This window comes from Rhamphochromis sp. 'chilingali', assembly GCF_963969265.1.
Source record: "Rhamphochromis sp. 'chilingali' genome assembly, chromosome: 19".
Classification (NCBI taxonomy): domain Eukaryota; kingdom Metazoa; phylum Chordata; class Actinopteri; order Cichliformes; family Cichlidae; genus Rhamphochromis; species Rhamphochromis sp. 'chilingali'.
Window position 1 is genome coordinate 20,750,285 of NC_137946.1, and position 27,972 is coordinate 20,778,256.

Here is a 27,972-nt window from a genome sequence, read left to right on the forward strand (position 1 = left end):
AAATCTCTCTCTGCTGGTAGTAAAGTTGTAGCTGCGGTGAGACTGGTTTTTACATAGCCAGCAGTTACAGTTGCGATTCTTTTTCTTTTTTTTTTGTTAGAAATCACCAGCATGTGCACTTCCAGCTCTTTGGAGAAGTTTGCTTCAGACTCACTTTGACTGATTCCACATCTGATGACTCGGGGGTTTCTTTCCCCCCCCCCGTTTTTTGCGTTTTGCAGCAGATGAGTGAACCTAGAGCCACCTTAAAATGATGTGATGTTGTACAGACACGGTCACAAAAACACTCATTGCTAAGTTAGTACAAGCTACCAGCTCGATAGAGATGTGTAACCTCTAACCGAGGAACATGACCCTGTTTATCTCTATGGGAAGGCATGTGCACACAAACACACATACAGTACATGTACATAGAACGGACACAACCAATAAAAAAAACGACTTCATACCCAATTGATTATTGCCCCTTTCGACTGTACATCCCAGCAATGATTTTAGGTTTTTGTGCAGCAGAGCATTGTCCCCTCTTTGAAGGTTTGTGCTATATATATTTTTATATATATCATCTGACTGTGAGTCTAACTCGACCTTGGATCTCCTAGAAAATCCACATTAACATTTAATGTCTCATTAGAGCCTCCCTGTCTCTGGCTGTCCGAATTAATCTGCGCGCCGTCGCTGCGGGCTTTGCTCGGGCCGCGATCGACAGACATTACGCTCAGCTGCTTTCCACTGCTGTCATTCACTTGATGCTCCAGACTGACCTTTAGCTGTCCTGTCCATAAACGTTCCACTCTACATTAATAACTCGCTTCTCAGTGGCTCTCTTTAAATCCTCCCAGTGGAGGTGAGACTTCTACCCTCATCCATTTTTTTTTTTTAATTTTATTATCTTTTGGGGTGGGTAGGGTGGGGGTGATAAGGACTTGACAGGAGATTAATTTTGGACAGGACAAATGCTCAGGACAGGGAGGATATCATACAGCTGGGAGTTCGACCATTACTGATTGCTAGATTGAAATTCACCTAATGTCAACTCACCTCCTGTGTGGCTCTCAGTGCATTTTTCACAACTTTTAGAGCAGTTCAGTTGTTATCAGAACAGCTTAGAAAACGAGAAAAAAAAAAATCAACAGTATTTTGTACAGAAATCTCATGTGGACATACAGGAACTCTGACACTACAGCAGAAAAAGGCTTCTAACCGGGCTACAAATGGGTGTATAATGAGATTGCATGATATTGCACGCCTGTAGAAGAGGGCAAACCCCCCCCAAAAAACGAAACGAAACACAGTGTGTACATCACGTCCCCAAGTAGCGGAGGTTTGTTTACATCCAAATGTGATGCCTGGGTCTGGCTCAGTGCTTTCATCAGTTAATTCCAGTGCAGTAACATGTTGGTACCTGGCAACACATTAATGACATCAGGTACCAAAAGAGAAACACACGCTGTAGCACACCCTACACAGCTCCACGTCCATCCACAATCACACAAGCGTGCCAATTGTTTTACGCCCGATTCTCTCTGTGAAATTGGCAATTAAGAACAAATGGAGCTCATAAAAAGACTCAAATGGATACGTGGATGCAGCACGCTGAAATGTAGAAAAAGGAACGCACGCACGCACGCGCAGACACACGAACACACACGCACGCATTCAAATCAATAACTTCTGACATCAGGTGACGGATGGATGACACGTTACCGGGAACCAATCGGAACAAGATGCAAAAAATCACCTACACAGAAATACACCCTTGGCAAAGGTCACATAGAGTAAAGTGCCAGCAAACGATCCAATCAGAGAAAGAGACGCGTGTCCTCCAAGTTTGATTCAGCTGAGGGATGGAGAGAGATGCGGGTAAGCCTTTATACAGGAAATTATCAGTATGATGGGGTGAGGGGCGGGGGGGAAATGGCAAAAGAGCTTCTGCACTTCCAACGAGCTGTCAGTCCTCATAGTGTCATCACAGGTCGTAATTGCCATTTGAACTGGCAAATCAAGCAGAGGATGAATGGGACTAATGCAGAGCCTCTGGTGCCCCAGCACTATAGATTCAAAGACAGAGAGATCAGTAGCCACATGGAGAGAGGAGAGGAGATTAGAGGGTCAGGTGACATGGAAACTGACATCAGCGTTTCATCTTCTATCCATCCTCTGGTCCTCCTCTCTCCTTCGTCCTCTCCCCTCCCCTTTTTCTTCCTCTCTGCCCTCTTCTTTCTTTCCCCTGCGCTGGATTTTGGTTCTGGATTTGCGTTCGCTGCCGACTCTTTCTCTCTGTCTCTTTCCTCTCGCCTTCTCTCTCCCAGCTTTGCTGCCATGGTTACAACATCATCCCCTACATGAAGTGCATCTGCAGAGGACGGGGTGGTGGGGGGGTGAGAGACATGCAAGAGTAATTTAGTTCAACAAAACAGCTCATCAAGTGTTCAGGCATCTATTGACAAGCGTTTTAGCTGCCGCAGTGCCAAGAAAACAGCACCTCGGAGCGGTGATTGTTCAGTAAACAATTATATTACTCTGTTATGTTTTGAATAATTGGTCAAAATATACTTGATTGTTTGTGCTCCTGTGAGTCTTGTAACCTTTGCAGCTGATGATTGCTCGCAGTGAACTTATTTTTTTCTTCTTCACACTTCCTGGTCAATTTTTAAATTACCTGACAACATGACTCATCATTGAGATTCTTGATGGAGCCACTACTTGAACATTGCTAATCACCCCTAGAGAAACAGCTATGAACGAGTGGCCTCTGTTATTCCCGAGGACTTGAAGAGGCACAGATTCAGTGTTTGTACCAAAGCAATATTCTGCCCGTGTTGTTTCTGTGCTGGTACACATCGGTTTAAGATGTGCAATGCAGCCCGTTAATGTGCTCAAATCATTTAAATAGCTCCTATTACTTCCCAGTTTTCTCCTTTATCTGTTTCTGCTTCAATAATCTGCTTTTCTCAGAAGCTACGCACTGAAGACCATAAATGTTAGAGCTGTCCAATATTTGCAGATGATTTAGTTTGGGCAGTTTCTCCATCCACACACCCTCCTTATTACCTACTAAACATTTTGTTTTTTTATTGGTCATGTTTGTAATAGCATTGCTGCTGCTGCTTCAACAAGGCAGTTTTTTCCCCTACTGTATTGTGACTGCTTTCAAAATTGCTCTGCGTGGTGTCAGATTATCTGTAATTGGTCAAGTGTAAGGAGAAAGAAAAATACAAAAAAAGCACCCAGACAAGCTGCATGTTTGATTTATGGTTTACAAAGGAATGCACAGCTTGACAACTGCACTTATTTTCTGACATGTGATTTGCATGTGAACAGAAGTTGGATAGCTTACCTTAGCATTAAGAGCAGAAACAAAAGTAAAAAAGAATACAAACAAAGAAAAAGTAAAACAGCACACCAATAACCCTAAAGAAAATCACTTTTCTCTCTTATTTGATGCCAAGTTGTGGGATTGTGGGGGCATCACTTTATGCCAAGCTAACCAGCGGCCCCAGCCTGCTCGTTTAACTACATCGATGTAGCCACAAAACAGCTGGGATGCTGTGTATATATAGGATATACTTCATTGGTGACTGACTTCACTGTTGAGGAATTTCCCATTTCTTTGCATTGAGAAACTCTTGGGTGGCTCTTGCAGTATGCTATGGATCATTTGCACTGGGAAGTCAGATCTGCAATCTGAGAGAGTATAGAGAAAGTATAGCTTTGTGCACTTTAGAATTCATACTACTACTTCTATCTGCAGTTACATCATCACTAAACACTAGTGACCTGATTCCATTGGTAGCCAGGCGATCGTGGCTCAAGAGTTGGGAGTTCGCCTTGTAATCGGAAGGTTGCCGGTTCGAGCCCCGGCTTGGATAGTCTCGGTCGTTGTGTCCTTGGGCAAGACACTTCACCCGTTGCCTACTGGTGGTGGTCAGAGGGCCCGGTGGCGCCAGTGTCCGGCAGCCTCGCCTCTGTCAGTGCGCCCCAGGGTGGCTGTGGCTACAATGTAGCTTGCCAGCACCAGTGTGTGAATGGGTGGATGACTGGATATGTAAAGCCCTTAGGAACTAGTAAAGCGCTATATAAATACAGGCCATTTACCATCTCGGTTTCACCTGTCGAAATATTTGTTTCATAACTGTGCAGGCTCTTTTTCTGACACAGTCTAATGCGGCCTTCCTGTTTTTGAGTGTAACCAGTGGTTTGCACCTTTTTGCAAAAACTCTATATTTCCATTCATGAAGCCATCGCTTGATTATAGACCTTGACAGTGATGCACCTATGTCCAACACCTAAGTGTTGTTAACACATTTAGATTCTGAAGTTTTTCTTAACCATGGATATGATTATAATCATTATAATTCTGTCTATAATTCTGTTTACTAATCTTCAATGTTCTTTCGGGTGTTTTGTTGTTGCCAAGCTGGTGAATTCATGGTTTTTAAGAATGTACCAGGTTTTTGCCGCCTCTCTGATTGCTTTATTTTTATTTTTTGGGTGGGGGGCGGGGGGGGGGGGGGGGGGGGGGGGGGGGGTTGACCCTAATGATGATGTCCCTCACTTGCACTGACATCTCCTTGGGCCTCATATTTAAAGTGCAGTGAAAAATCAACACTTTGAATCATCTTCAGATATCGTGTCTTCAAAGCTTGTCCAAGAACAGAGAAGTAGGCATAACCGGTCATGAAACAGTAAACTGTCCAATTAATGCGAAGCCTCTGAAAATGTGAGAATATCTATAAAACTTGCTGCAATTCCTAAAAAAGTTTGTCAAATTTTTCTGTTAAACCCCTTGAATTAAAGCTGAAAGTCTACACTTCAATCACATCATGATTGGTTGATTTAAAATCCACTGTGGTGGTGTACAGAGGCAAAACTACTAAACTTGTGTCTTTGTACCCGTTCTCACTCCCAAAGCGTAACATTTTACGCTAGGTGACAAATCGTCACCATATTACGTTTTCGGCTACCCACCACGTTCCTAAATGACGACCTCGGAAAAAGAGGAAATAAGAGAACCGAATGGACTGAACCTACAGATGTTCGCTCTTTTTCTTCAAATCGCTTAGAAACACGCTATTTAACATCATCATCTGGTTAAGGTCAGGAATAAGGTTATGGTCAGGGCTAGGGATAAGGTTAGGTTTAGGGCTGGAATACAGGGCTGGAACGTCTACTACCGCGGGAGCGTCATTGCACTGGATTCCAGCCATAACCCGCCGCGTACCATAAGAACGTCGAAGGTCTCCTTTCGCGTTCCTCAGGAACGCCGCGGGACGTGACAAAACGTCGACATGTTACGCCTCGGGAGTGAGAACGCTCTGGTCTTTGTGCAACACAACTGCGTACAACCATTGCACTACTTGAGATGATCCCATTAGTGCCCATATGCTATGCTCTTGTCCCCACGCTCTCTGGCATGTTCATTAACATTTCTGCTTGTTTTTGTGAGGGCTGATGTTACCTGTGTTCCTGGGATGGGTCCAAAAGGATTGGTGGGTCTCAGGACAGGCTGGTTATACATGACATGCTGTGGGGGCATCATGGGAATGCCCCCCATCTGATGATTCATCTGAGGAGGGAGCTTCTCAGAGCACAGGTGAGAGCAGGCAGGGAAGGAGAAGAGTATGAGGGAGCGAAACAGGTGGGGAGTAAACAGAGCAACGTGAACCGAGACAAAACAATAAAAATAAACAGTATTTATTGGATAAATTAAAAATCTCTGACTGTAAGACCACGATAAGACTGGAAGTTGTTCTTTACCATTCCATACACAGGCACTTGGGGTGTCGTCATAGGAAAAGCCACTGGTGCTGGAGCCTGTACAGAAAAACAGGGAGGGGCGTAATGCACAATACTTTTTAATAGTGACCAAAAGAAATAAATTAAAATTAACGCTAATTCTGTTAGGGCAATTAATTTCTAATCTGTCAAAGATGTACCTCAAAGAAAGTCATTTTTTGTTTTTTTATGCCAAATAAATATTCCCATTCATTCGGCTTTTACAAGATCTTGTTAAACAAAATCAGCTTTAACGTTTAACAACACTGAATCGAGATGACACCACAAGGGATAAAAGGGCAGTTCTAAGACAGTACAATAAGGAAAATGATTAAGAAAGCAAAGCAGTGCAGTTCTGGAGGATGTCGTGGACAAAACGAGGAGTGAAGGAAAGGGGGCTGAAGAAACTTACATAGCCAGTATAGATCATCCCATTCTGTCGAGTTAAAGGAAAGAGAGAAAAGAAAAACAGTTAAAGACCTCTAAAATAGTTCCGCATACCACAATCACAGCCATGCCCGTTCTCTTTCTCCAAACAGGCAGAGAAGATAAAGCGGAATTTTTTGCACTTTCCTCATGTTAAAATCATCTACTTTCCATTCAAGGCGTGCCACCATCTTTCCAAACCATTTGCCGAGAAAATGAGCAGTTTGAGTTGAGAGGTCAATCAGTCCAAAATTAAAAGGATGAAACCAGACTGAATTAAAGAGACGTGTAGATAATTGGCATGGAGCACAAAAGGCACAGACACATTTGGGAGCTCCTTCAAAAGTACTGATGCATTGAAAGAGCTGGATACAGCCTCACTGCCAATCTTCTCAGTGGTCACTTGGTCTCTTTCACATGACCACAATTATTAGACATCTATAAAGACTTTTGGGAGAAAAATCCAACTGTGCGCAATGTCAGTTTTTATCATTATCTTAAAAAAGCTGAGGCTTTGGGGTTCCAGTTTTAAAAGCTCAGAAGCGCCTAGAAAAATCTGTTTTGTTTTTATTACCTTATCACATTGTAAAGTCTACCGGCCAGTAGGGAAACACTAATGAGCGATAAAGCAACTGACTAAACAGCATGGAAGCCAGAAACCTTTTCAGTTTCTTGGCCATCGCGCTGGAGCAAACCCATCCATTTAGAAATTCACCTAGGATCCCTCATCCACTTATAGCTAGCTTTGGTTTACAGAAATTTATATGTGAAATTATATTTTAATCCCAAATTAACCAACCATACTAAGTGGAGACTGGAGAAACTGTTAATAAAGCAGAAACCTTCACACCCATACTGTCTTGAGAAGACATCTAATCAAGCAGCAGAAGTGGGGGAAAAAAGTGTCAGAGGAAGTGTAAGTGCAACCACAGGACCTTGATGACACAAGCACAAACTCTTGCAGGCAATTAAAAAGTAATTGTAGCATTTATTTTACCATTTGAGGAACGGGCATGGGTGCAGGTGCCATGGGATGGGTGGTGTGAGTCCAGTTGGTGCTGGTGCACATGGTCTTCGATTGCCAGCCACTACCACCCGTCGGCTTCTTCTCTACCAGCTGACTCCACTGGAGCTCTGGCCTGATGCACAAAAACACACACGATCTAACACGTGCATTTGCAGGTGCACAGAGGATGCAAAAATCATTGAACAGCGTGAGAGATCCGACAGCAGTCGTCTGCCTGCGGCTCGGCTTTTGATGTAAGGCAAACCCACTCACTTTTTAGCTGGCGTCCCCCCAAACTGCAGGTCTGGGAGAAGAAATAAAACAAAAATAAACATAGCATCAGTTGAAAGGGAGACACAGCAAGACTGGTTAACAGGGAAAATGTGAAGAGAAAATTTGCACATTTTGTACTCACTCCCAACAAGGTTGGCTAAGGATGAGTCCAAATCATTGGGCAGCATCTTCCCAGAGTGCAACGGGGCTCCAGGACTGTGAATTTGAGTGGGTGGGGATGGCTTTAGCAAGTCACCTGATGTCCACAGGTAACCATGGTAACGTGAAAAGAGAAGAAATGAGTCAAAAAGCATGAAGAAGCTAGCTGTCATTGTCAAAGCATAACATGCTTTAAGCGTGTGCTTGTTTGTATGTGTGTGTGTGTGTGTGAGGTAGTGAGTGGGAATTTACTCTCATGCTTCATTGTACGTTAACATGATTATGTGTACATGTGCGTGCGTGCGTGTGCGTGCGTGGTCCTACCTCCCCAGGCGTTGTTGTTGTTGGGCACAGTGTGTGTGGTCTGGATGGGGGTGAAGTTAGGCTGCAGGGTGAACAGCTCACTAGTCAGGTTTGGCACACTGCAGGAAGGAAAATGGAGTGGAAAGCACAGTTTTTTTCCTCACTTTATTCTAAAAATGTAAAGGCTAAAGGCTTTCATCTAAAGACGTAGGGTAACTGGACAAAATATCAGGATAAGATCAAGGAAATAGACTTGTGACATTTAACTAATACAAAAAACACTCTTTTTAGCAGTATAGATAGGAGGCACTTTTTTTCTTTGTAGAAACTATATATAAGCGCAGACAATACACTCACTGGTTGTTGACGGGTACAATAGGTGAGTTAGAGAAGAGATCTGTGGCCCCTCCACTGCTGTTGGCACTGCCCACTGATTGGGTGCTGGGTGACACGTTAGGTGTCTGAATGTCGATCACTTTGTGACCGTCCTCCTAGACAGAATACATCAACACAATGTAGATGATTATGGTTAGTATAATACACACAAGGTTCACTTTGCTAGTACTATGTCAGACTCTTTTTTTGTTTTTGCCTTCAGAGCTTCCTTAATCCTTATTAGCAGCGATTCAACAAGGTGCTGGCACTAACAACCATGCTACATGCAAAGTCTCCTCACCTTTCTTCCCCATTCTGATGCTTGGTTTGAACTTCAGCAGGTTATCTTGACCATGTCTACATTCTTTAACTCATCTAAATGAGTTGCTGCCATATTATTGCCCAGTTTAATAGTTTCATTAATGAGAATTTTATTAGACATAAATAACAAAGCATCCAGTGAGTGTGTATTTCAAGGGTTAATCTTCCTTTAAATTGTTACTATCAAATGAAAGGCCAGGATGGTTTGTTTGAGAATAAACTCCACTGCAGGAGTGCAGTATGTAGACTGAGAGTTCATTTCTATTCTGTGTGCATCTCTGTACACTACAGAGAAACAGCGTATTTCACTGTACTGCAGAATTAATGCACTTGTCTATTCAACTTTAACAACAGTGTGGAGGGCAGAAAGTCTTAAGACACCGAGGTCTACATGGTTCACACACGTGAACGGATTTCAGAGTGTTTCACTAGCATAGAAGACAAAAGAACCTAAAAGCACAGGCAATCATATTGTGGTTGAATCCCTGCAATAGTTCTGGCACGTGGTATGTATGAACTGTGCAAACCTGTCCACAGTATGTGGACAGGTTTGACTCACCTTGTGTTGCTGCAGTCGGTTGTCCTCCGTCTTGTCTTCCATGCGGCTGAGAGAGATCCCCGTGCTGGAGAGAGATGACACTGCACTGGACAAGGTGCTGGATCTTAAGGTAAGACACACACCCGCAAACACACACAGGGTTTACAGGTCTCTTTAAATTTCTTTTTCTTTTTGGGGGGGATATTCTTTACTTTACTCTTTGATACTTTTTAACAACACCATGTAAAGCTAAAAAAAAACCCCATTTAGTTATCTGGGCACCATCAGCATGACCCACGGTTGAAATGTTTCAAAGTAGTGATCAGAAACGAACTTTGAGTAAAATTTGATTGTAAGTATCATTTAAGCAACAGCATATGATGCATGTAGGTAAAATGCAAGTTTTATGTTTGCTATAAGAGAAACTGTAAAAATCTGGCAGTAGTAAAATTCATGGTGGCAGATCAGCAGTACACCATGGTTGCTGTAGTGCTAATGCTGGTAGCAGTAAGGGAAAGAACAGCTGTAGCAAAAATAATAGTTTTAAAAGTAGCATTAAGTGAGTGATGCAGCAGGCCTGAGGTGCCTGTCTGTGATCTGATCATACCTGCTGGCGGTGGAGAGGTCCTTGAGCTTCCTGCCTTCCAGAGAAGCTAGATGCTGCTCCAGAGCCTCCAGGAGAGAACTGGGAGCCTGAGGGGGGTGGGGTTCAGCAGATTACAACCATGGGCAAGTAGGCAAATTGGGGCACTTAGCTCGCTTTTCCCTCCTCTCCTCACTTCTCATTTCCTCTCTCTCTCACACACACAAAGCAGCAGCAAAATTTAGACATCACCCTCAAATTCACTATCTACTCTATGACAGCTCTTTGTTCTGTTTTTTTGTTTTTTTCATTTGGTTTCATCAGGTTTGGTTGGCCAGCATGCACATGTTAGCTTTGGATCATGCAAGCGAGTCCACAGCAGGACTGACAGGTCGGGACAGAGCAGAGCATCATCGCTGCGGGGCTCCAGAGTCGAAACACAACAAACACGTCTGTGAACCATCTAACGAGCCCATGCAGAGGCCAGCAGTGCACAAATGCTCTCGTAAACACACACACTTACACACGCATACACAGAAAGAAAATCACTATCCAAAATTTAAGAGTTAACTTGTGGATTCCACAGTGAGATTCATGTGTTAGTGGTTTGATTGGCTGAGGAAGTAATCACTGGAGCTAAGCACCAAAACTGTGTCCCGCTGGAAGCCAAGGAAGTTAACTCAGTCAAATGTAAACATCTGGTGAAAAAACCAGGTATACACATCGAACAGCTGGCCTGCACTCATTACTGGAAAACAAAAAGGATGGATGGGTTCATTTGGACCACATGTGATACCACAGTTTTCACCCAGAGCTTTACATTTCAGCACCAGAGAACACAAGGCAAACACAACAGGCAAAGAAAAGATTTCTCATATACTTATTTTAAGGGGGAAAGAGAGTAAAATGCGAATTCTGGGCATCCTTCTTCAGAGAAATCTAGAATATGCTAAAAGTTTAAAATTAAAACAGACACATATCTAGAGCTTAGTAAAGGCATGGTTCACTATGTTGTTGAATAAGGGCATATAAGGTCTTCATAAGCACTACAAACACGACATAAATGTAGAAAAGAAAAAGAAAAAACAACTTTTTTCCATTTAAGTTTTTTTTGTCACATTGTTAAAATCCAATGAAAAGGATAAGCTGTATTCAAGGACCATAGCATAGTATGCAGTACTTATGATGGCATTATGTACACCTATCCAAGTCATATTTGCAGAAACCTATTTAACAAAAACCATTCGCTGCTCTCCCCACAGCTAATAATACAAAGGGACATACTCTGTTCAGAAAGTGATGTGAACACTGCTTAGATGGACAAAAGCCTATTTCATAAAGTTGTGCTGACTTTTTTTTTGTATGATAAGCCTTTGAGTCAACAGACAAGCTTTGATATTTACACTGGGAAAATGCCTGAAAGACTGCCAGAAAAAATTCTGACATATTATATGCCCCAGTCTAAAATTAATCTGAAAAAAGAGAGAGAGAGAGACTGAAAACTTTTGTGGCTGTGCTGCATAAAAACTGATTTAAAAAAATCTTACCTTAGAGTAAAATTTGTTCTGCAAGGATTCAGATAGGAAAACAGGACTAAAAATTGTCAGGGGGGGGGGGGAAATGCTGCTTTCAGGCTAGTTGCATGTGTCCTCTCTATTCTCGATTCAGACAGAAAAGGAGACAAAGTGAAGGAGTTAAGGAGAGTGAAGAAGAGAGGAGGAGAACGGGGCAGCTGCAGTGTGGGCAGGTCTGTAGGGTGAGTAGGGAACGGGAGCGTTTAGAATGAAGCATTATGGGACTGACTTTGACGGATTTAATACACTGGTTGACTGACTGGTTGATTGACTGATTGAGATGAGATGTAGACTGACCTGTGTGAGATCGGGGCTGTCGCCCTGATCTATCCCAACTCGCTGTGTCACAAAAAAAGGAAGGAGGGATAGGGGGAGGGAGGAGGGAGGCAAAATAAAAATAAAACCAAATGTAACAATAAATCAGGGAATAACCAAAAAAAGAAAGAAAGAAAGAAACCCAATAGACCACATAGTAATAAAAAATAAAGGGAAGAGGCGTGTTGAAGGAAGAAGAGGAAGAGGAGGAGGAGGGAGAAAGAAGAATCAAACCCAAGCATTCATTACTTCATGCAGTGGCTGTAAAGGAAAACAAAGAAAAGACAACAGAGGAGGAAGGCGCATGCACACGCATACAAACACCTATATATATGTATATATATATACACGCACACGCACACAGTACATGTACACACACACACTTATAAATACACACACGATGAGATCTGGTTGGAAATGAAAGCTGAGCACAACGACTGTTTAGACAGGCAGGGCACAGAGGGCAGACAACAGGTCATGTGACTGCAAGATAAGAAACATCCAAAAGGAAGACACTCAACTAATGTTGACTTTGAACAGAAAGAAGAAGGGGAGGGGGAGCACAGATGACACACAAACAGACAAACACATTTTGTTAGACAGGTAAAATGAATGGGTCCTTAAAGTCAACGTTAGTCTTTCTTTCTTTTTCCTTTTTTTTCTCTCTTTCTTTGGGATCAAGTGGCTGCATCCCAAACCTTCTTCCAAATGGGAACGAAACCAAGCAGCGAGGCAGCTTTTGAAGATGTACACGATTACTCTGCGCAGTCTACAGATCATAAAACTGTTTATATTTATTGTGAAGCCCAGCAAGAGCTGTTAACGGAGTAACAGCCATTTAAAAATAAAAGAAACTTCTATTTATTAACAAAACAAAAAAAAGAAATAGGGTGGAAATTAAGCTATTAGAACAAGAGAAAGAGATAGTGATAGAAAAAGAGCTTGCTTGGGCATGCAGTGCAGGCATGTGAACAGGCAGCACACGAGGGGTCTCTCAACTGGAAGCTCTACATGAGTGTCTCTCTGATAGCCTATAAGAGTCTGGCGTTAATGACTGCCTTGAAGTAAACCCCTCCCTAGGCCAGGGCAAGAGAGGGACAGAAACAGGAGAAGATCTAGTGCAAAAAAGAGACTTGGAAGATTAAAGAGAAGAAGCTCCCGGAGGCTGATCTGCGGTCAGTTTAGGTCTGAGAAGACTGACCGTAAATCAGTTCCTGGGGTAACAGAAGTCTGGAGCAAATCTCAACAGGTTCAAGTGCGCTTTTCTGCAGATTAAATTTCTCCTGAGTGACAGGACGAAATGAGAAAGGAGCATTTAATATATTTATATAAAATCAGAGAGGAAGGAAGGCCGTTGAGATTCGCTCCAAATAGATATTCCCATCGTCTTTACAGGTGTTTAACTCCATCGAAGAGCGGCAGGACAAACGGACGTTACCTCCGCCACTTTGAGAAACTCGGACAGTTTGGTCATCCTGTTGAGGAAGGTCTTGTAGATCTCCAAAGCTTCTTTGCACTGGTTCTTCTTCATGTCAAAGTATTTCTCTGCGTGCCAGAAGACGAGAAACAGCTCAAAAACAGAATTTACTTTGACCTGCAGCAGTGTATACTGTAAAAAACAACTTTTAAAAATCTATCTGGTACTGATTTTCCCTGTTAGGCCTGTCCAATTCTTGTCCATGCAGGATGAAATTAATTTTCATTAAGACTCCCACTTACAATAAAATCATAGAGTCTGATGGTCTCTTATCAGACCCTCACACCTCACTGCCTTAATAATTAATGGAAGAAAAGAAGTTGATCATTACACAGTGGCCCTTAATTGAACTCTGGAAGACAGTGGGAGGAAAAATTGATTTTCTCTAAAGAAGGATTAAGTGGAGTTGGATGGAGTCACAGTCTTGTGATCTTGACATCAGAGGAAAATTACCACATAAATATAGAACGAACTAAAGATAGATGAACTCAGGATCTGCCGTGTCGTGCGTACCCAACATGTTGATGACGCCTTCGTTATAAGCGGCAAACAACCGTATGGAGTCTTTAAACAGCAACATGAAGGCTGTGTTGATCACTCCGTTCGTCAGCTCGTTGGAGTTTGGCTGGACGATAGGAGGAACGAATGAGAGATGAGATATTGAAGTGACAGCTACAATTGCTTACATTAAAGGGTTTGGAGCGATTAAGGCAGATGTTTACCTGGAAATCCAGCAGTGCATCCAGCTGGTTCTGAATGATGGGCAAAGTCTTAATCAGCTTCTCTGTGTTCATGGTGCGCATCACACCATCAGCCCTAAGAATCACACAGGAGAACACACGCAGAACTCATCAAGCCTGTAGAGGAAGTGATGTACTGAAAATCAAGAGTATGTAACTTCCTCCTCTGTGGTCTTCCTCTTTTTGTCTTACCTGGCCAGCTTCATTTTCAGCATCAAACATATCCACTAGCCCTCCTTTGCACGTGTCAAACAGTCTCTGCCTCGCTTCTCTAACTTTATCTCCGAACTGGTCATCCTGAGCTGTCTCGCTGATGTATTCATTTCTGATCTGGTCCATTTTGGTCACTCTCAGTGAAAATCTGAGCATCTTCATCTCTGCCTCTGGTCTTTTTGTTAGTGGCATCTCTAAACCATACGTCATAGCAGGTCTCACTACAGTCTTGTACAGCTTCCTTTTCACCCTGCTATCCTTTTGTCACAAATCACCCTGACACTCATCTCTATCCACTCCACCCTGCCTACACTCTCTCCTCTTTGCCTCTTTTGTGCACAAGCCATTGCTTTGGATGGTTGGCCCCAGATGTTTAAACTCATTTGCCTTAACTATCTGTACTCCTTACAGCTTCAGCTTTACAACTGTTCCCTCCTCTTCTTCCTCTTCTCTCTGGAGCATACCTCCACTTCTCCAGGCTCTCTTCCAACTCCTCCCTACTCTCACTACAGGTCACACTATCATCTGCAAACACTATAATCCACTGAAGGTCCTGCCTGACCTCATCTAACCCTGATGTAATCCCACTCTGACCTCCCCACTGAAAAATGTAAAAATGTCCTCACGCATGTCCTAAACCAACCTCACAATCATCCTTTGTTGGTTCAATACTTGTAATTGTTTTCCTTTGTTTGGTCTGTTATGACCACTAGCTTATAATTACAATGTTTTAAGATTGCAGTTATGATATACTGACTCTAATACAGCATTTTAGCATCAAAGGCTGTTCAATTTCTTGCTCAACATTGTTCTAGAATATCACTAACAGCGACTCTAAGCTTTTATTACTCAAAGGCTCAGTTCATCTACTCTCTGTGCCCTTTTAGCTCTGTCTCTTTAAGGTCCTACTGTCTTCTGATTGGCTGCCCATATGCAAACAAAACTGTTGTGTTGCTCATCTCAAACATAGGCACAAGACCACTTGACACAAAAATAGAAACCATTTTGAACACACTGTTTTTACAAGACATGCATTTGCCACTTGGGGCTGCAATGACTACTTGTTAACATAAATGTACATTTAAGGAAAAATAGAAAATATATTTACTGTTTCTACTATACAGGTAAAGCAGAGGATAAACAACAGGCAAAGAGTTACAAGCAAGAGTATCCTACCCTCTCTTCATTTTTGTGAAGTCCACCGCTGCTAGTCTGTAAGACATGGCTTTTTCATTCAGGTAGCGGCTGTAGCGTCTGATGAAGGTTGACATGTTATACCCTGTAGGGCAGAGAGAGGGTGCTGCAGTTAGAGATTGATCAGCTTGACCAATTTTCACATTAGATTAAGAAGCTACACTTATTTTAATTAAAAATATAGTCGCTTCTTTGCGACCAACCCGCATTTCCAGTGCTCATGCATTACCTTTACTCAGTTGTATATAGCATTCGTATTCTATTTTTATCTTATTGTATATTTTTATTCTATTTTATTCTACTGTATATAGTATATTATTTTATTCTATTCTGTACAGCTGTGTACTGTATTTATTCTTATTGTATTCTAATTTTTGCGTCATAACTTTTGCACTGTCCACTTCCTGCTGTGACAAAACAAATTTCCCACGTGTGGGACTAATAAAGGTTATCTTATCTTATTTATCTTGTTTTCCTTTTGTATATATAATTAAAAAGTCACCAAGCATGTTTTTTTAATTTTCCGCACCCTTTGTAACAAACAAAGGGTACAGTCATCTGTAGGTTTTTCAGATTTGGTCCGTCTGAGCAGCAGCTTATTGATAGCGCTACAGAGGCAGCGAGAGTCCGACATAAAGTCATTTTGTTAGATGTACAGCACTGCTGAGTCTACAAAGAGCCAAATGGCATTAAATCACCTTGTAGTGCAGCCTTATCTAGAAAGTTGTTGAGGTTGAAGAGTGTATTCCTGGAGGCAAGGTACTGCATCAATCTCTGAAGGAAAAAGAACAGAAGAATGAGTTAGTGATTTCTCTCTTTCTGTGGCCTGACAGTTTCAAGTCAAGGCCAAACTGCCACATGGGCAGCCTGTATGTACACAAATGTTGCAGCTTTATCTGCATTTTTCAGAGGGTAATTGTGCTGGCTTGGGTGACGCAGGTAACGTTTGACAAAAAAAGTTCTTCTTTTTGCAAAGTTACATTTAAAAGTAATAAAATGTACCTTCCAGTTGAACTCTGTTTATTGTTTCGGTGCCTTTTTAATGCAGTAGTGTGACAAATAATATTACTGTGCACTGTAATATTATCTGTGCTTTCTGTGTGTTTTCAGTGAATTAAAATCTAGTGTTATTGTATTTATATGTTATCAATAATTAGAATATCTGTGGCATCTTACTGTAAAGATCATAGCATATGTATATATTTGTGTATCTACCCTACCTATAATTATATATGAATGAAACCTTGCACAAACATCGTCACACGTGCAGCGATTTTTAGCATCTATATGTTTTTTTAAAAGATTTATTATAAATCACGATTCTTTTGATTTTCATATTCACCACCTCCCTGCAAATGTGACGTTATATTCTCCATTTGTGTTTGTTTCACATGTCTCAATCCACATACGTTGCTCGTACGTAATTTAAAGGTCACCAAAGTTTGTATCTGTGACAGACTTTTGTTCATGTCACCACGGAAACTCGGAAGAAGAATTTGAAAAAGCACCACAGGCCTGGCATTTTGTGTATGCACTTTGCTAAGGCCTCAGTCATGCAGGTCTAGGAAAACCGTATTCCCTGAGCAGTTGGCAAGTGGTTTGCAAAGAGGGTAAATGCTAAAAGGACTGGTCCTTATAGAGGGCTTTTCTACTGTACTGGAGCACTCCAAGCACTTTATACAATATGCTTTATTCATCCATTAATAAAAGGACTTTTTTTCTGCACCTAAGTGCTTTCTAGCTAACACTGGAGCTGCCAGAGATTGAACCACCAACCTTTCAATTATCTTGTTCTACCTTCTGAGCTACAGCCACCTCGTGGTGCTGCACCAAAAACCTTCTTGTGATTGCTTTGTTTGCTAGCAGGCTTCAACATTTGCCCATATATTTTGCACATATTTTACTGCTATGCTTTAAGGCTTCTCCACCACTCAGTGAGTAATTGTCGAGTGTTTATAGATATAGTGTAAATTGCTGTCAATGCCCAACGCTTGTTGCCCAAAGCGTTCATAACCCCTGTATACCTCTTTGCTCCAAATTTCAACTAACAATCTCCAGCAACTGCTCACCAAATGGTCAGGGATAACACATTTCTCATTAGTAACCAGTGGTTGCTATCAGCAGTGCACTCTCTAACCTGCACATGGCCAAATTCTAAGCTAGTCAGCATTAGCTGCTAACTTAGCAATTGGCGCTTGTTCAAAGTTGCATCTGATCTAAAAAAAAAAACAACATCTGCAACACAAAAGCAGATTTAAGGCTGCAAAAATTACACCACCATTTAATCATCAGTTATTATTCATCTCTGGCTCTCTTCCACAGTGTGTCTTTGTCCTGTCTTCCTCCCCTCACCCCTAACCGGTCGCAGTAGATGGCCGCCTCTCGCTGAGCCTGGTTCTGTCAAGGTTTCTTCCTGTTAAAAGGAAGTTTTTTCTTCCCGCTGTCGCATCATATTATTGTTGGGTTTTTTTTCCTGTTGTCTTTGCATTATTGTAGGGTCTTGACCTTACAATAAAAAATCACCTTGAAGCCACAGTTGTTGTGATTTGGTGCTAGAAATTGAAAACGGCAAACATTAAAGCCAGTGGGTGACATCACTGTGTCTACAACAAAGTCTAATATACAGTCTACGGGTTTGACTAGCATCTTATAGTAGCCAGTGTTACCAAACTTGGGTATATTAGCTATCGCTGTGTAACTCACTTTCTTACTTGTTTCACTGACCGTTTGCCCCGTCTTTATTTGAAAGCTCTTGCCCTACTTTTTTTTTTGCCTTTTACTAATTTCACAGCCAAGAAGGAAACAGTGAAATAATCTTCCTGAAACTGTATGAAACAGACACACTGACATCCTTGAAAACTGTATCAGCATTCATAAACATGTCCAGGCTTGATGTAGTTTGTCTAGGTTGAGTTACCCAGGGGGAAAAGAAGCAGATTAACTTTCCTGTAACAACTGAAAGCAGGCAGACAATTAAGAGCTCAATGGAGAAAAAAGGCAGCCTCTGGAAAAAGCTACATGTATTTGTTTGGTTTATTTGAGTCGTGGTTGCCAGGGTGGATCAGGTCAGTCAGCTCGCTGTGGTGTTTTAACATTAAGAGCTGATTCATACGACTTTTCCTTGATCTAGCTTCACAATCTGCCCTCACTACCAATACAAAACAACCCCTTCTTTCCTTAACTGATATCCCATTTGCAGCAAAACCCATTCCAGCATCCACTTTTTAAAAGGATCAGATCACGTTAAGCAAGCTTTGATGCCAATTCAGAGGCCTGTAAACACGCAGTCTTTCTGGCCAGGGTGAAAACCAGTGAGGAAAAAGCCAGGCTAAAAACGCCCAATTTAAACAACCCTGACAAATTTTTAAAACATCATGTCACTGCTCATGTCACTAAAAGCTTTGTTGCTCACATGCTCTGAAAGGGTCATCGTCCCCGGAGTAATCATTGCCACGGCACTTCTATCTAGTCTCAGAAGCTCATCATTTAACATGTTTGATGTTTTTTGGTCGCTGCTCTCGCAGGGTGTGCAGTGGAGCGCTGCGATTTGTCATACTGGCCATTGAAATGTCAGCCGAGTATTTCATCTGTCCTTGCTGGACACATGGAAGACACGGTTTCAAAGAATCTCACTGAGGGTGCGTTGGAGAGAAATCTCTACAAAGTATTTAGGATCGATCAAAACACCAGCAAGCTCAGAGTCTCTCTCGTGCTCATTCACAGAGTATTAGACTGTACAGGAAATGGTTTGATCGTCATCTTTTGCTGCCTAGTGACAATTTGTGTAGTTAATTGATAACACACACAGGAGTCACTGGTAATGAGAGGTTATTTGGTGCCTTTTTCTATTGGAAGAGCAATACTGATAAATAGATGAATAAGCTTTTCTACATTTTTATTTAGAGCTTCGGCAGAGTCATTTTGGCCTTTCAAGTCACGTCCCACCACTCAGGAAATGTTGACCTCAAAAAAACAGTGAGACGGATCATTTTAGAAGCACCATAGTGCGTTTTAGATCTCTTTAAAACAAGCGTTTTTTGTCAGGATGACAAATAATTTTCCTGTTGTCACAAGATCAGAGGGGACAGACATCCTCCGAATTTCCCCGGGCATCCATACGTCGATGCGGGTTGACTCACCTCATTGCCGTACATCATGAGGTGGTGTGTGGTGATGAGCGCTTTAAAAACCACAATCCAGCTGTTGCTAGTTGTGCGCTCCAGCAGTGTGTCTGCCAGGTGGGGGATGCTGACGTTCAGCTCATTGGTGCAGTGGATCAGGTCTGGAGGAGACAAAAAAAAGATGACCCATGAAACAATCTGGAGAAAAGTGTGAAAGCAAGGTGAAGGAACACACAAATAAACTCCAACCCCGCCTGTTCACTTACTGTAAGTCATTGTGAATAAAAGCAACAGTTGCTGATGGAGTGAACAATCACACAGACTGAAGTCATATTGACCGGTGCATTTATCTCGCCTCAATGAACAAATGATGGATTAATGATATCGATGAATGATATAGTCTCTATAGATGGATGTATCTCCAAATGCACATCTGAAACTGTAATTCAGCAACGCTGCCAGCCTCCTCTACAAAAATATCAATAAAATATCAACTCAGAAGATGGAAAGGTACATTGCAAGGTCGATTCCATTCCCGCGTAATGAACTTAAGCGACACATATTTTATTTAGGAAAAAAAAACTAAAAAAAAAAACTGTCAGATGAATGGAGTGATGATGAATATTGACTGTGAGTTTTCTTCCCGAGCATCTTTGTTAGCGATGATGGACTAAAACAGATGACCCCCACCCTCCCAACAGTTAACATCCGAGAGTCGCATCTAGAATGTAAATTGGCCGTTTAAAGCAAATGTGGAACACGTTTTAAAAAAGGGGGAAAAACAGCTCGGTGCTGTATGTCAGACTCAAAGGTCTGGCAAACGACAGGTCGAGTGTGTGCTCGCATGTGCGTGTTCACATCTGAGAACTGGCAGGGAAACAGAGGAGTGGGGTTTTTGTTTGTGCTCAGTCTTGTAGATACAACAAAAATAATTAAATAGAGATAAGAAGTGTTGCTGGGATGGGTTGCAGGAATGTTGCCCTACATTCTTTAAGGAACTGGGCTCAGAAGCAAAATGCAAAGTATGTTTGGCATCTGTTGAAGCACAAAGACTTGCAGGCTTCTAGTAAAATGGTGCAAACATGTTTTACACAGTGCATTACAGACTGCATAGCCTACAGATCCACTTATGTGATTCTGAAATGTTCAATTACTGTAAACGAAAGGTTGTTAAAATCTTCAGGGACAGATTTTCTTATCTTGACTTGGGGCATTTCTACAGTAAAAAAACCTTTTTTTATAAACACACTATACAGAGTGCATTCATAATATATAGCTCATGCTATTTGCTCAGTGACATTTATCAGCAAGCTGGAGATTTTTTTCCTGGATAAACAATCTGCATCAAATTCTCAGTGATGCTGTTAAAAGTCAGATTGTGCAGGCTGCTTAAAGGCCAGCTGGTAACAGGGTCTCAGCTAATCCTGGTAAAACACACACTGGGACCAAAAGTGATAAACAGACAGAAGAAATGAATCTAAAATGTTACCAGATGAGATGAGAAGTGTGAAATCAGGACGATCCGCGGTTTCACTTGAATTTGGTAACAAGACACCAGCAACAAAAGTGTGTCGCACAATTATAATGAAAGGAACTAAATTAAAGAGTCCCTTGTGCAATCAGAGAAAACCAGTGTAGTCACAGGCAGACGGGGGAGCATCTGTGTGCTGAGATACTGAGAAAGCTGTTTGGTTTCTGAGATCTGCTTCTTTTTTTCTTTCTTTTTTTTTTGCAGGATCAGAGGTTATCAGTGTTTTGTTTTGAAAGCTTGATGAGGTTTTCTGCAGCCACTGAAACGCTGGATACCAAAGAGTCCCGGTTCGCACCCTGATTAACCATTGACTGCATGTCGAAACACACCGTAAGCAACAGCGACCAGCGGCAGCTGATGTTTCGATCCAACTCAGCTTGGTCTTATTTTATTTTAGTTTCGACTGCGAAAGCCTCAGCAGGAACAGCACAGCCAATAATAAGTGTAAAAGTATTGATTATAGGTTGTCACCTCATCCAGCTTGGCCTACAATGAATTACGAACGCAGCCAAGACTGTCAGACTCTCAACTCTGCTGCATTAATGTCATGACATTTGGTCTCCTGCTTTAGGGCCAAATATAAGCCAAAGGTCTGTCCACTCCCTACATCTGAAAGCAGAAAATGTAACATGCACAGGAAGCAATAAAATTGGCACAAGAAACAATTCCCAAACTAACGCATATTGAATAGATATATGTATATATACGCAACAATAAAATCCTCAATTCCTCCTTTAAAATCCTTAATGTGTGCCTCTTGCATTCCATGTCTAAATTAGGACCATTTCTCTGAAACCCTGTATGTTTGCTTTTATGTTCATGGGCTTTTAAACTGCAAGGACTAGAGCTTCTAGTAGTTTTATGTGACACTTGAATAAAAACGATGTAAGATGAGGCAACAGAGTGGAAAAATAACTACATATTTGCCTCATATTTAGAGGTAGCTGAGCTCAAAAGCAGAGCTTGAAGGATGATCCTAGGAAATTCAGAAATAAATAAATATAAAAAAACCCAAACATCTATATCAAGCTGTAACTAAACAGCAGACAAGGTCAAAAGGTGTTCAGTTTTACACTGCCTGTGAGTAACCACTAACTAATTCACTGGAGGTTTAGAGATATTTAACTTTTAGTAGGGTAATTACTACATTTCCATGTCCCAATCTATTTGTTCCTTTGGGTGACAATTCATCAGCTGGGATTTAACCATCGATGTGTGGCTGTGCAAATAGCCAGAGGGATGTGATGATGATGACAATGATGATGATGAAGTATTGATTGCACGATTGCCAGCTGGGATTATCGATAAGCCGAAATCCACACAGGAAAAAAAAATGCAGATAAAGAACACAAAAAGAAGTGAGATTTATGCTGCAAGCGTGCAAAGGTTTGCACGATTACACGACAACACGGCGCTAAATTTAAGACACCTGTAATACTGGTTAGGATCAAATGTAAGAGCAGAGTTTTAAAGTATGCATGACTGAAGGGATTTGAGCTCATAAAGAGAGATTTACTTTAAAATGCAATAAAAACTTTTTTTTCCCTCCCATGTGTTTTAAAGCCTTGGCGTTAAAAAAGAAAAAAAAAAGTGAATATCATTCAGAGCGTGTAATTGAACTACAAGATGTCAGAGTACGCATGTGTGTGCGTGGCGGGGAGGGGGGGGATTCATGTATATTACTCTTCTGTTTGACCGCCTGTGCGGCTGAGCCCCGTCATCCGTTGTATTTTTGCTCATCTGTCGTCACTTCTTCCTCTTTCTCGCTGCTGCCTTTCACTGAATCCAGCCGAGAGGCCAAAAGCGAAGAACATCGGAGCAAAAAAGGCAGATAATTATTCTCGACACAATTAGCTTCTTTTTGAATAAATCTACAACGTGACGCTACAGCATTTCAGCAGTGACGCACAAGCAAAGAAATCATACAGTGAATACCACTGCTGACTGTGCTCTGGGGGCAGAAAGTAATTTTTAGCCTGATTACTCTTCTACTATGTCATTACCCTGTGTTTGTGTGTGTGTCATGCTCATTATTTGCTGTGGGTCATCAAAGATGAACATTTGCCACTGAAGTCACCTACCACAGCGGCAAGGTCATGACCCCGTAAGAGGGGGGGGAAAAAAAGGAGGCCTGGGTTTGGTCACTCTGAATAGATTTATTGTGCATAGCATTTATTCTATGCTGTGCCTGCTGTGGTGGCTCAATAACAACTAGAGTGTATTTTAACTCTGCTTATCAAACTAACCTCAGATTATTTTAACAGATTCTTTCTTTCCAATCTGAACAGTTTCTTCCCAGCAGCTCTGTATTCTTTTAGCCACACCAAGTTTGCTCCACTCGCTCGTGTCCTCCATGCAGAGAGCTTTTATAATAAGCTTTGCATTATCTGAAAATACAAACCAAATGTCCGCCGTTTTCTCATAACCTGAGTTTACCACGCAGGTTCGGTTAGAAAAGAGTCTCAGATGCATTGATGGTTGAACAAAGAGACCTGTGATTGCACGCAGTCCTGTACAGCTGACTCATCAGAAGCTCCTTGAGAGCAGTTGTGTTCACTGCCTTTTCTTTGCATTCTTTATTCACTTCCCCACCAAGGTCCTCTCAGTCAAATTAAGGCTCAGGCCCACTGACCGCCTGATGACAAACACACTTCCTTCCTGGATCGCCTCCTTAACCTTAAAAGTGTGCCCTAATGCGGATGAGAGAGAGTGCTGGATGTTGGCTTAGAGAGGCTCTCTAGCTGGAAATAGAAAGTATTTTATTGCGGCATCTATTAGAACAGCTGCATCTGAATGGCTTCAGTACAAAATTGCTTATTTAACTAAAAAATGTGATTCACACATCCATGAGAGTGAATCAAATCTACAAAGGAGTCGTATCAATGTGGAAAAGGAGAATAAACCACCTTCACCAGAATAAACTGACCGACTCTGAGAGAAACTTCTCTGCCCTTGTGAGTCGTGACAAAAACTGTTTTATAATCCACTTGACAGATGGACATTTGTCATGTAAATGCTCCGGTTCTATTTTAAGATTTTCTGCTCTCACCCTTGAGTTAAGTGACATTTACTAGTTTCTGAGATACACCCACTCGTGGCAGGCGCTGAAGGTGGATGACCTTCTGTCGTTTAATATCTGCAGGAGTCCAATGTTCTCATAAAACTGGGGCGTCTGTGGCGAGCACAATAACAAACGAGCACCGGTGCCAGTCTGTTGATGCACTTGCGGCGATACTGAACGTGGAGCCTTCAGTAGGTTTGATTCTCTTCTACTTATTTTTCCAAGGATGTGTGAAACTGTGTATAGCGTAAAACATCAGCCTCTAAAAAACTTAATAATTAACACTGAGCGCCTGCCACCATCGAGGTAAGATTAATATGAAATCAAAGCAGCAGGAATTACTCTAGAGCAGGGGTGGGCAACTCCAGGCCTCGAGGGCCAGTGTCCCTGCAGGTTTTAGATGTGTCCTTGAACCAACACAGCTGATTTAAATGGCTAAATTAGCTCCTCAACATGTCTTGAAGTTCTCCAGAGGCCTGGTAACGAACTAATCATGTGATTCAGGTGTGCTGACCCAAGGTGAGATCTAAAACCTGCAGGACACCGGCCCTCGAGGCCTGGAATTGCCCACCCCTGCTCTAGAGTCACAAAAGGGCTCCTTCATCGTAAATGCTCAGAGAAACCTGCTTCTGAGCCCCCACTGGGTGTTTCCTGCTTCTTCTTCTTCTTTTTTTTTTTTTTTAGTGAGGCAGCCCTCTTTAGATATATTACACTGAAATGCCTGGTGGCATATCTTGTAAGGGAGCCCAAAATCCACAATGATACCCTCTGCTGTGGACATGACTGACCAATCCACTGCCAAACTTGCCAGGCGACCGACTGACTGGGTGGGTGGGTGTGTAGCTGGATGACTGGCTGTTTGGCCACTTGCCTCATGGTCTCTCTCTGACTGATTTATCCACATTTCCTCCAGATTCGCTGTCTTGCTGTCTGTCTGCCTGCATGTGAGTGTGACTGGCAGTGCCATTGATCACCCATGCTCTCTATTGATCATGTCAAGTAATTATAGTGAGGCAGAAAAGCCACCTAACCTAACAGCCACCTAATAATCACTGATGCAATCCACATGTGAGAAATCCTCTTTATCACTGTGTGCATCATTGCTACTGATTGCATAGACAATTAGCTGGGGAGTGGAAAAAGTGCACTGCTCTTCCTAAAACCTTGACAGGGTCCTCAGCACCTTTAGGACTGACCAGCAGCGCGTTTATCAGCGAGAATGCATGGCAGAAAAATGTTGCACAATAACGCACATTCTGTACTGAAGAGTCTCCAGCAGTGCTGCTGCTGCTCCTGATAGTGGCATTAATAATGGATAGGCCTACACTGGTTGCAATATGATTAGCTTATACCAGAGTGGCCTATTTCCCCTGAATGACATGCACAGATAATGCCTGGCTTGCCCCCCTCTCGCCTTATATTAAAAAAAAGAGAGACGAAGAAGATCTCCGCTTGCTCTGATGGTCAGTGGTGGAGCCTGTGTGCGCTCGGCTGCTGCGTAAATCACGTTTTAATCTAATGGAATGTAACGGTGCCTAATTAAAGAAGCTGTGAACATAAGCGGGCCGGATGAGAGAGAGAGAGGTGGTGGGAGGGGGGGAGCGTAATGCTGTTTATACAAGCTACCCTTTGTGAGGAAAAAGATGCTGGTCGCTTGATGCATGCATGCAGGCAGGCTGCCTATCTATACAGTAAGCAGTGATGGTATGCTTAACCTACAGTCAAGGTGTTTCTTCTTGGGTCCGCTGACTTCGTGCGTCGTGGCCTTGCAGACGGCTTTGCTGATGGCAGACCCGGTCATGCTGTGCTGTGCGGCGGCGATCCGGTCGGTCAAAGACTGTCCCGACATGTTACGGAGGAGGAGGAGGCGGCGGTGGTGGTGGTGGATGAGGAGGCAGGCGGAGGAGTGATGGTCGAGTCCGGGTGGGGGGAACCGGGGAGGACGATCAAAATGTCTTTAGCGGCAGGGAAGAGGAGGAGGAGGAGGGTAGTGCCCTCTGTGAGAATCGGCCAGAGGAGGGAGAAGAGGAGGAGCAGGTGGTGGTGGTGGAGGACAGCAGCGTACACGGACCAGGATCCGGTGGGAGAATTCATGCGGCGGCCAAATAAAGCGTTAAACGGTCACACATCCAGAGAAGCATCCAAAAATCCAGCGCAGGGCAACAGGGTGGCCCAGCTGCAGAAATAATCAACCTGCTTGTAAAAAAGAAGAAAATCGGTGTAGCCTGTCAGAGCGGCCTGCATCCAAAGCTGGTCAGTGTATTAATATAATCTACAGTATCCCTGAAATAGACGCTGCTGAGGGTGAAATGCCGGCGCAGAGTCCGTGCCAGAGCGCTGAATCACAAAAAAGCAATGTCAGTGATAGAAAGACGGCCGGCGATGATTATGAAATCTATGCGGCATCACCATGACTGAAGACTAATTTTTCAAAGACACGGGCTGTAGCATTGTCCTTTCCCTCCCCTTTTCCTTCTTCACCCGGTATCGCCTCTGAACGTGTGCACAGATCCGACTGCAAGCGCCTCTCTGATTCGCACACAGCACCCCGCGCTGGCTGCATGAAACCTCAGCCGCTGTGATTTTTATCACCAGTCTTTTTAATCTTCTTTACAAAAGGGTGTATTTCTCTGCTGAGGTTTCCGATAGGCCAATTCTGATTTATTTATTTATTTTGTCAGTCAAACTTGTGTGTAAAATGGCAGCACATGAATCAGGTGACTGAGAAACGAGGGCGATTGGACCACTTCTCGAGTCCGGGGAGGGCATCTTAAAGCAGAAGGCTTTTCAAGGAGAGAAAAGCATCAGCTGGTTTATCACCTTAGTGCATACGGACAGCACAAGAGTGTGATGTGCAAACTCGCGCTGATTATCTGCTGTCCAATGAAATGTAGACACATAGTGAGGAAAAACCACTAATAATAACAACACACAAAAAGATGTTTTATTCCTGTAACACCTCCTATGAAAAGGTGCCTCTGACCCCGTGTGTTTTAGTTTGTGCTTTTAAATCCCAGGAAAACCAGATGGTGACGTTTATTGTAAATAATTCCCCACCAATATTCCACCTCCAGTTTTTAACTTAATACTATGAGGGGGCTTTAAGTAATCGTTTTTGCTTTAATATCTTTTCACCGTTACAGTGAAATGTAGTTCCTGGAATGAAACAGTGTTCTCATAATGGTAAAATAACTCACAGGAGGGTATTACTTAAATAGCTTAAAACATATTTCCTTGTGTTATCCAGAAAGCTTTAGAAGATATTCTCTAGACCACAAAATATTCACACTGCTAAAATTTAAACCCTGCAGGAACCTCTGTCCCTGTTTTGTCAATTTATTTTAATTTCTGTGGATTCAAAAATCATTGGTTCAAACTACTGTACATAAGTAAAAGTTGTTTTTATGTGTCACCATCTCCACTTTGCCAGGATCTGGAAGAAGACACAAACTGTCACCCTCAACCAGGAACTAGCAAGCTTACTGTGAGCTGGAAACTTGTGGAACAGCAGTGCCGCAGTCCACAGTGAAGTGTGTTTTACATCACTGGACTGAGAAGGCACCAAGCAAGGCAAGTGCCTGCTCCAAAATTACACCTTCAAGCTCTATTTGAATTTTCAGCTGCTCACATGGACAAATCAAACGTCCTCTGGAAAAAAGTTTGATGGTCAGAGGAGACCAAGGTTGAGCTATTTGGTCACAATGACAAAGAGGTATGTTTGGAGGAGTAAAGGAGGTGAGGATTTCAAACCTAAGAACAATGCACCAGCTGTCAAGCTGGTGGTGGTAGCATAATTCTCTGGGGCTGCTTAGCTGCCAGTGGTACAGGTACACTGCGCAAAGTGGATGGTTTAATGGAGAAGGGGAGCTACCTCCGAATTTTCCAACATGATCACAATGATCAGCTTCAAATTGAGGACAATGATCCCTTCTTGAATGACTTTCCCAAAGCCCCGACCTCACACCAATAGAAAATCTATGGACC

At 42.5% G+C, this 27,972-nt stretch overlaps 1 protein-coding gene across 6 annotated transcripts; it reads right to left on the reverse strand.

Annotated features, from left to right (window-relative positions):
* LOC308387371 (phosphatidylinositol-binding clathrin assembly protein-like) lies at nucleotides 1-26,675 on the reverse strand. Of its 6 annotated transcripts, none has more exons than XM_080867364.1 (19): nucleotides 25,708-26,675; nucleotides 19,415-19,557; nucleotides 15,974-16,049; nucleotides 15,258-15,360; nucleotides 13,851-13,944; nucleotides 13,642-13,753; nucleotides 13,090-13,196; nucleotides 11,634-11,675; nucleotides 9,787-9,872; nucleotides 9,201-9,264; nucleotides 8,303-8,436; nucleotides 7,967-8,064; nucleotides 7,626-7,739; nucleotides 7,484-7,514; nucleotides 7,202-7,343; nucleotides 6,191-6,214; nucleotides 5,761-5,817; nucleotides 5,462-5,581; nucleotides 1-2,356 (listed from the first exon to the last, which is right to left on the reverse strand). In XM_080867364.1, exons 1-19 carry the CDS (start codon nucleotides 25,835-25,837, stop codon nucleotides 2,342-2,344), a joined length of 1,692 nt encoding a protein of 563 aa, XP_080723490.1. In that variant the 5' UTR covers nucleotides 25,838-26,675; the 3' UTR covers nucleotides 1-2,341. The 6 variants fall into 6 exon arrangements, with proteins under 6 accessions (XP_080723490.1, XP_080723488.1, XP_080723493.1 ...); XM_080867362.1 differs by having other exon boundaries at nucleotides 9,201-9,303; XM_080867367.1 differs by lacking the exon at nucleotides 25,708-26,675 and adding an exon at nucleotides 20,886-21,020 and having other exon boundaries at nucleotides 9,201-9,303.
* Between the last annotated feature and the right edge of the window lie 1,297 nt (nucleotides 26,676-27,972).